This window comes from Eleutherodactylus coqui, chromosome 8, assembly GCF_035609145.1.
Source record: "Eleutherodactylus coqui strain aEleCoq1 chromosome 8, aEleCoq1.hap1, whole genome shotgun sequence".
In the NCBI taxonomy this organism is placed as follows: Eukaryota; Metazoa; Chordata; class Amphibia; order Anura; family Eleutherodactylidae; genus Eleutherodactylus; species Eleutherodactylus coqui.
In genome coordinates this window covers 99326457-99336316 of record NC_089844.1, presented here as the reverse complement: position 1 = coordinate 99336316, position 9860 = coordinate 99326457, and the positions used below count along the sequence as shown (strand labels likewise).

Genomic DNA, 9860 nt, shown 5'->3' with positions numbered 1-9860 from the left:
CTAGGATTTAGGTGCTATTGCTACTTCTGCTCATCCTATTACTACATTGCTGCTTTTACACGAATTGTTTAAACAATATAGAAACAGAAAAAGACATATTATTAGCTTTTTGTTTCCTTTTTAATGCATATTGACAGTAATAAGTTGGCAGCAGTAATTAGATAGTCAAAGAATCAAACAAAAACATTAACAGCTTTTATTTTACCTCCGTTCACTGCCTACTAACAGCATGCAGGTTGTTTTCAATACCATCATTGTACAGAAAGGTAAGTGCCAATGACTAGTGAAACACTTAGATTAATCCACAAAGTGCCAGAAAAAACACTTGACACGCCATTAATATGATTTTCATTGATATAGTCGACAATGGATAGGATCCCAGCTGTAGCTTCTTCACAAGTGGGTTGAATCTGGTCTTCAGGAAGAAAAAATAAATAAGTTCCATTATCTCTTAGCTCAAAGGTATATGAAAAAGGAATTCCTTTTTCTGCAGCCCAATCCATTGAAGAGCCAGATGCACTATCTGTTTAAAACAATAGGAATACATTAAGTGTAATCTTTAAATCAGTAGTGCAACATAACTTATAAAGTTTTGGTGGTAGAGATTATTTTGCTGTTTCTGTCATTTCTATTCAAAATGACGAAGAATTGAAATACAATAGAAAGTTGCATAATTTCTCATTACACAATTAGTAAGTTCCTTCTAGGTTGGAGGAATTTATAGCTAAAGTCATTACTACAATATGTCTTGAAAAATATGTGCATACAAAAAAGGTGTGTATTCTGAAAATGTAAGGGTTTTCCTGTAATTTAAAGTTATCCCCTCTCCAACGGATCCCTAAAGATAGCAGAGTTCAAGCACTCGGCAAGTGCACTGAATCGGACGACCTTAAATTGCTTAGCACTTGAACTCGGCTATCTCTGACATTCCTATTGAAGAGCATTGCGCTGTGAAACACATAAGTGACCACTACTGCCAAAAATCAGGGACACTCCAGGGTCGATTTCTCTTTGCCATGTGGATGCTCATATGCTCAGTGCATCCAAATTCGCTTGTAATTACTATATTACATTACCTGTCAAACAATAGAGAACCTGGCACTGAATATTGGGGTATACTACTTATTACCATTCTGGTTGTGCGAATCTGTGGCACATAATAGTTTAATTTGAAAATAAGGAAGATGGAACAATATCTCTGCAACGCCACTTTTAAATCAATGCTTGACCCTTTATACAGGTCTGTAGAGCAATGATTAGAAATTGAAAACCAAGCCAGAATCTGTACACATACGGTGTTTTGGGGCTTTTTGCCCTTCATCAGTGTGCAGAAGGAATGCTGCATCCAATAGGTGGCGCTGCAGAGGTATTGTTCCATCTTCCTTATTTGCATATAACCCATAGGAGCATGGATAGTCTTATAAGTCTCCTCACTCACCTTCTTGATGCTCTCCCTAAGGAGAGATGTTACCCCTCCCGACCGAGTTTAATTTGAAACACATTAAAAAAACAGACATATTTGATTTCCAATGTTTACAAATGTTACAAATTCTATATGGGGTAAGTACATTTATGAGCACAACTGTACATAAAACTCCAAAAATTCCTTTAATGAAGATGAGAGCTAATAAAGTTATAAGAAAAAGTTAGAGAAAAGGTGGAAAGTCCATATTGCTTGGTTTGCTTGGTCCCAAATGGGAGCGCATAAAACCAGAAACGATCATAAATTATAGTGCAAACCTGTGCCAGCTTATGCATGGCATATAAGATTGCTAGAGATCTATCAAAGTTATTAAGAGACGCACTCCTCTTATAAAAGGGAACCTGTCACTTAGGAACAGCACCATAAACTAAGTTAGGCTAACTTCAGGCGATATAAGGCCATGAATTTTCATCTCAAAACAGCCTCGCCTCACTTCGGGGATGAAGGGAAGCTCTGCCTCTGCTGACAGGTTTGCGGAATTTCTCCCATTGTTTACAGATGGAGATGACAGGTCCCCTTTAAATTTGTCACATGTTACTCTGGCACTCTGCAATATAACCAACGTCTGAAATGCTTGTCTCAGTAAATGTGCCCTACAGCTTGTATATGTTTGCTAGTACGTATGGAGACTGTTCTGTTTTTGAGTAGAATAAAGTGGTTTTATATGCATAAATGCAAGCATTAGTCATTAGAAAAACAGTATGAAGTACTAAGAGCACTAAATAACAAGTGTGGTTCCTGAAGCACAGAATTGTGCTTGGTTTGGTTTCCTATTCCCAATCACTGTTAAGACTTGTTAAAAAGTCACATTGATTTGAAAGAATGCTGCCATCCAATAGGTGGCGCTGCAGATGTATTTTTCCATCTTCCTTATTTGCATAAATTACTCAGAGGAGCTTGCATGGCCTTATAAGTCTCCTCACTCACCTTCTAGGTGTTCCCACACCCCTTCTGGGTGCTCTCCTTGGGGAGAGACTATACCATTCGCCGACCTACTCATCCCCTGGCTGTCTCCACACACTTTTTGGGTGCTCTCCCTAAGGAGACACAACACCCCTCCTGACCCGAGAATTGTAAGTGTAATAGTATCTTTATTACTTAAAAATTGCTATTAAACCCCGACTTGCACACAGCAGTATAAACTGAATACTCTGGGATTCTGTACTGTTAGTCGGGTTACATCTTAGCAATTGATATTTAGCTAAATGAACCTACTTCTCCTTTAGGGCATGTAGGACATGTATGTCATGCAAGAACTAACACCATGTACCTTATCAATAACATTCGAGTTTCATATGAAAGTACAAACATGCTTTAGCTCATTTTGCCTCATACTTACACAGTATGTGAGATGCAGATCCAACTCGGTACTGAGCACCATGAGTCTCTGCAATTTTTGAAGCCGCCGTCTGCCCGACTGACAACTACGGAAACAATAATCGAAATGTAAGAAAAAGAAAAAGTTTTCTACTTGCCTTTTTCTGAAGCTGGTGACAAATATTGTACTATGCATTGTAAGTATGTTTGATAATCCTTTCCACATAATTACCGCGTTTATTTTGCCACATATGACTATAGGCTTTTTTTTTGCTTTTGCAGTGCCATATTAAGAGACCCATTTTTCAGCTGATTTAGCTGTTTGAGGGCTTTTTTCTTGTGGGATAAATTGTATTTCTCAGTGCCTTGTTGATAAACAGGGTTTTCTATCATTAGACAAAATTTGCCCAAGTGTGGGAGGGGAAATGGGGTAAAATAATAAAAGATAAAGTAGTCACCTATTAAACTCCCTTGCTGTTCCAGCACTGTGTTCTGGTCCTCCGTGCTGGGCTATGTGAGACCAGTGATTGGCTGCAGAGGTCAGGTATTGTAGCTGCAGCTAATACAAACTTATTATTTTATCCAATTTCTTCCCTAAGGCTAAATATGCCCAATTGTGGAAAACCTCCCTAACTTTTATTTATTCTTTGGGTGGGGTTGGAAAAAACAATTATTGTGTTATTTTAAAAAAAAATATTTTTCTACATTGTTCGCCTTGTGATGTAAATAATCTATTAATTTTATTTCATGACTTGTTACAATTGCATAAATATCATGTACTCTATGGGTATTTTTAGCACTTTTACAAAAGTTTATAGAAAAAAAAATTCACTGTGAACCCCTTTTGAAATAAACTTTAAGTTGTATTTATTTATTTATTTTTTATTCCCACTAAAAGAACTGACAATTCAGTTTGCTAACTACTTATAAAACACCTTGGTATACTTAGTATACTAAAGCATTATTGCTTCTCAGTTATAAGCTGTCAGGCAAACTATTTGGCTATGCTTTTGGCATGGCCTAATGGGCATATAGCTGAGGCAGGCCTGGAGACCTTTGTTAGGCCCCAAGCTGCCAAGACAACAATCACAGCCCTCTCACTGCTATATAGTCAGGCTGCTCAGCAGTGTCATCTAGTATCTACAGTCCTTTAATGCAGCCCTGTTTAATGCAGCCATCTTCTACTAGGTAAGTGACACTGACCTACCTGAGCAGGGACATCACCCCAATAATCTTTGGATCTCAGCCCTTGCTGCTCCTAGGAACCCAAGCACTCTAGATAGGACACAAACATGCCACCACCAACAGAGACAACTGGGCAGGATAAGAGATGACACACTGAGCCAGAATCAAACCATGCAGCAGTCAATACACAAATGCTAGTAGCAGCCAATACACAAATGCTAGTAGCAGATGTAAATGCTATAAATGCCAGGTATTGGTTGACATTTTGATCAAAACATGGAAGCTAGCGGGCACTTCACGGCTCCAGGCTATACCGCTAGTCCCTGCGCTAATCAGGAGTCCACCAACACATTTAAACAAAACCCAAGACACAAACCACTTTTGCAGCCACCACACACAGAACCTGCCAACACCACAACAGACAGGAGAAAGACCAGCAGCCTCTAGCAAGGGAGCTGGTATATATGAGCACAGACCTTGGGGATTTGCTGACTGGGAAAATCCACACTCAGCCAGCTTAATCTTTCCACACCTGTGGGTCTGTGCTGCTAGAAATCTATGTAGTACAACAGATCCCCACCAGCACAACCATTACAGTACCTCTCCCTTAAAGAGGGGCCTCTGAGGATACAGGTGCCTAACAGCTTCATTTATGTGCAAATGAGCTTGCTGGCTGTTTTCACCCATGGACTGCACAGAGAATACAATGTTATCTCCTGCTCCTAGCATGGGGTCTGAACAATGTTTTTTATGCTAACCTAAAAATCATCGTTCAAACAAAAAGTGCACGATGGTAGCATTTACACACAACAATCATTGCTCAAAAGCCATAATTTTAATGAATTTTGAGCGATAATCGTTGCGTGTAAAAGGGCCTTTACTCTCCAAATCCATATTTGAAGGATCATGTAGGAGGGATCACTACACAAGTTCCCACCATTAAAAGAAGGAATATAGCCAATCTACAGTCAATTCTGAGTCCCCTACATCCAGGGTACCATAGCATGGTACACCCTCAATAAAATGAATGTGAATGCCTGAAAAAACTTCCAAGTCATGTGGTTGATATAACTTTACTTTCCAGCACCTCAGGAAAGTGAAAATAACTTTATTCCACAAATAATCATAGAGCAGAATGGTGCATAGGATATGTGACAGGCCTGCTTATGGTGTTCAAGCAGTGGCTTTCTATGTCCGTGTACTCAGTAGGAGATAATCAGTGAGGCTTAGTGATCTGGCGTTCTTTCCTGGCTGTAAGTTATGCAGACGATTTAACTATCTTAATGTTAAACTTTTATTCATAAAATCAAGTATCATAATCTGACTTCTGTGTGAACTTCCAATAAGATAAATGAGTCTTCCTGCTAAACCTGGTGGTTGACTAAAGATGGATGAATTCTTACCATTTCAGCATGGTTGATAGGTAGATCTTTGGTGAACGCATAAGGAAGGAGAATGTACTGTCCATATGAATGCATTGTTATAAAGCACACAATATCAGATTTAAGACTGTTCACTAACTGGGACAAAGCCTGGACCTCGGGTTCTGACGCAGGTGAAGTTCCACAGAAGATAGTGCTTCTGCAGTCTTTTGAGGCATCAATTGCTAGATAGAAATGCATAAAAAATGAGAAACTGAAGAAGAATTCATACAGTACGATATTGCTAAATTGTTATTCTCACAGCGGTTGGAACTCAGTTGCCACTAAATTAGAGGAAATAAACAGTAAACATAATATCACATACAACGTGGCTTCATATAAGAGAAAAACTAACATTCCTCTATGCTTTTTAATTAAATCAGTTTTTCTTATAAAATATGACACCTACTCTTTGCATTATACCTCTATGAGTAATCCCCCCTGTAACTGGAAGGGAGTTGAGGAGTCTCTCCACCTTCCCAAGAAAGACAACCTGAAAGAGAGTATGAGTGCCTTTCGAAGGAGTGCAGAGGTGGAGACTGGCCTTCTTATGTACTCCGCCTATCCCAGTTCAACAGGAGGGAAAGTTCAAACCACCTTGCAGTCCAGCAATGATATGGCTAGTGAATCACCCATTTAGCAGAGAAGTGCAAGACACATAATGTAGCCACATTCCCTTTCTGGGGGTGCGGGTCAGATCCCCTGCATAAAGGGAACTCGTGGAAAGTCCTGATGTAGAAGAGGAAACAGTGTTGGCGCAGCAAGCAGAGAGTGGACCTTGTAGGCAATAGGCTGAGAGTCCCTTGCTAGGGACTAAGTGCAGGAGGGGATGGAATCTCTCTCCTAACTCTCTCTCTTTCTCACCTTTAGGAGATTCTCACGGCACCCTGGTTGAGAATCAGTGATATATATGTTCAGGTTTCAGTCACAGATTTGAACCAATTTCGTTTTACAAAATGTTCAAAAACAGTTTTACTGCTGGCTTGCATTTTTTTGCCTTGCGTTTCTTTTAGAGCAGCAAGCTCTAACTGCAGTGCAAGGTAATTCGAAGATTATAAAGCATATTTGGAGAAATCTGCAACTGAAATACAATAAACTATTTTATTGTGTTTATCATGCAGTGCATCGTTTCAAATCGAAGGATAGAAAATGACGCTGAAGGCAAACAAAGTACAACGAAATGCATGAAACTCCTACCCACTAGAGTTTTTTTTTAATGCGATTGTCAATGGAATTTTCTAATGTTAATAATGCATTGCACAAAAATCGCAAAGCGACAACTTGCGATGCGTTTTTAACATTAGAAAGTCCCATTGACAATCGCGTTAAAAAAATGCAGCGTTAAAAAACGCAAGTGGGTAGGAGCCCTTAGGGTGTAATTTTAGTGTGGTAACAGAAAACAAGTAGTTGGCTAGCAGTGTAAAACATCAGAGAGCACAATATTGTTCAAAAGTTTCAGTACACCTACATTTTTCCAGTTATATTTGAATTTAAAACTGTTCAAGTCCAGAAAGAAATGTGTGAAATGGTTCAAAAACAGGCGGAGGGGGTCTCTAGGGAAATGAAGACTACAAATTTTATATTGGCTGACATTCTAGGTGCGGCATCCACTACAGCAGGGAAGGTATCGCAGTGCTATAATTATATACAATGATATGTAAATCTATAGAAGCAATCCTCGAAATCCTAAGAATATATGGGAGGCTGATATTGGTCCCACAGAGGACTCACATTGGGATGAAACCCTGCAGATGACCCCTAAGTTGTCCCTAAGTGAATCACATAGACTGTCACAGATATATTAGATACATAGAGTACATCGTACTCCAGCCTTTTAGTATGATATAGGAGTAAGAAATAGCCCTTTGTATGTTCGCTGTAAAACTCAAGTAATGGGACTGATTGTGGCGTTATCCAAAATTCAGCCGATACTGGAGTGAGGTCCACTCTCTGATTAACACTGTATATACAATAAATCTGGAGTTTACTCCATTAGTATGTATCCTAGGATATATAAGTGATATACCAGTGGAGGAGTGCGAACAACCAGCCGTAGCAAGACTGTTGTATATTGCCAGAAAATTGATAGCACCGGATTGGCTCGATGAGTCCCCCCTACATTAAGGGAATTTAAGGATAAAGTCAACCGACTCTTACCATGGGGAAAAGGCATAAAGCAGGACACAAATACAGTAAGATCTGGTCCAAATGGTTGGGTGCATTTGGCTTGGCACAACTGAACTTGCACATTAGGTAAACTGAGTATACAAGGGAAATGCTGCATAGGATATATACAAGAGAGAGCAAAGTAGTGACCCATGAAATAATCACAGGGCATGTATCTAAATGTATCTGGTTGACTGTTTATAACAATTGCTATTGTAGTTTTACATTGTATTGTGATATAGTTGTTGTATATGTATGGGGGATGGGGAAAGTACAGTATTCACTGAAGTGAGGATGGAAATGATTGAAAGCACAACTGACTATTCTCACAGGGAAAAAGTTAAGAGATAATCTGAAAGCATAGAAAGTTTCATCGATTAATTTTTCTGCTGTTTCCTCAGAATGCTGGATGATCTACATATTGGATACACGAGAGAGGCTCAAGGAAGGGGCGATTGCAACACTTTTGTTTTGTTTATTTCTATTTTTGTTAAATAAGAAAAGTGATGGAAATCTAAATAAAAAATATTTAATATAAAAAAGAAGAGCGAAAAAAGGTCTTATGGACTGAAGTATCAAAATTTGACACCTTTGGTATATTATGCAGAGTTTTTGTATGCCATCACATAGGTGAAAGGATGGTTAGAGGAGGAAGCGTGATGGTCTGGGACTCTTCTGCTGAATCCAGAGTTGGCATCTTGCACAGGGTGACTGGCACACTAGACAAAAAGGGCTACCACAGCATTTTGATACACCATGCAGTACAGTCCCCTCTGAGGTATGCCTAATTCTTCAGGGCACTGTAGCTATAAGGGATGCGGTTGTACCACGGCCCAGGGACCTTAGGGGGCCAATAAGGCCTCTCTTCCTCATATAGGGAGCCCAGTACTATGAATAAAGCATTATAGTTGGGGGCCCTGTTACAGATTTTGCATTGAGGCCCAGGAGCTTCAAGTTATGCCTCTAGGTTCAGGGGGTCATAGTACAGCAAAACAATGATCCAAAACATACTTCTAGGTTATGTCAGATCTGCTTAAGTAGACAAAAAGAAGCTGGTAGGCTTCAAAAAATGGAATGGCCTGCACAATCTCCAGACTTAAATTCTATTGTACTTGTTTCCGATGAACTGGACAGAAGGGTGAAATCAAAGCAACTTACAAGTGCAGCACATTTGTGGGAACTTCTGCAACACTGTTGGGAAGAATATTCTGAATAATATCTGAATGCAGTTGTAGAAAGAATACCTGTTATATCAGCTAGAGGTGGCTACTTTGAAGAGTCAAGAATTTAGATTTCATTTAGTGAAACAAATCTAGTTCATTATTTTTATTCATCTTACGTTTCTTTAATTGTTCTATCAATTCATTTCAAAGTAATTTGAAAAATTAAACTATGTAGATATCAATAAAAACTGAAAATATTAGGGTGCTCTAAAACGTTTGATCGTTAGTATATGTCCTTGAAACATCTCCTTGAAACAGTGATTTGCTTATCAGTGCATACTAGAGATGAGCAAACGTACTCGTCCGAGCTTGATACTCGTTCGAGTATTAGCGTGTTCGAGATGCTCGTTACTCGTAATGAGTACCACGTGATGTTCGGGTTACTTTCACTTTCATCTCTGAGACGTTAGCGCGCTTTTCTGGCCAATTGAAAGACAGGGAAGGCATTACAACTTCCCCCTGTGACGTTCAAGCCCTATACCACCCCCCTGCAGTGAGTGGCTGGCGAGATCAGGTGTCACCCGAGTATAAAAATCGGCCCCTCCCGCGGCTCGCCACAGATGCGATCTGACATAGCTGAGGGAAAGTGCTATCGTGTTGGAGCTGCTATAGGGAGAGTGTTAGGAGTTATTGTAGGCTTCAAGAACCCCAACGGTCCTTCTTAGGGCCACATCTAACCGTGTGCAGTACTGTGGAGGCTGCTTTTTGCAGTGTTGCACTTTTTTTTTTTTTGGTGTATCGGCCGTGCAGAGCATTGCGCCCTGCAGTAATACTCCTGGGACAGAAGTGTGGAGGCAGGGACAGAAGACATATTATTGATTGAATATAGGCAGTGGGCCTTTTCTAAAAAATATTGGGCAAAAAATCTATTTGGCCTGCCTGTCACTGTGCTCAGTGTTCTGGGTCTGTGTGTGCTGGGTGTAGTAGTTCTACAAAATCATACACAGCCAGCTAAGTGTTACAGCAGGCTTGCGCCAAATTATTTCCTGGCTCTGTCTGGGCTCTGAAATCACCGCTGTGTTACAGTTAACAGTGCAACACTCTGCAGTTCTTTGACATAGTCCA

The 9860-nt window shown here is 39.8% G+C and overlaps 1 protein-coding gene across 1 annotated transcript in view; it reads right to left on the bottom strand.

Moving 5' to 3' along the window:
* Nucleotides 1–251: 251 nt before the first annotated feature.
* LOC136577902 (carboxypeptidase O-like) overlaps nucleotides 252–9860 on the bottom strand; it is a 60896-nt gene continuing 51287 nt past the window's right edge. The window contains exons 8-10 of the mRNA XM_066577819.1: nucleotides 5389–5591; nucleotides 2823–2907; nucleotides 252–523 (exon numbers count right to left, since the gene is read on the bottom strand). Coding sequence (XP_066433916.1) covers nucleotides 252–523; nucleotides 2823–2907; nucleotides 5389–5591 — 560 coding nt within the window. The remainder of the gene's footprint in view (nucleotides 524–2822; nucleotides 2908–5388; nucleotides 5592–9860) is intronic.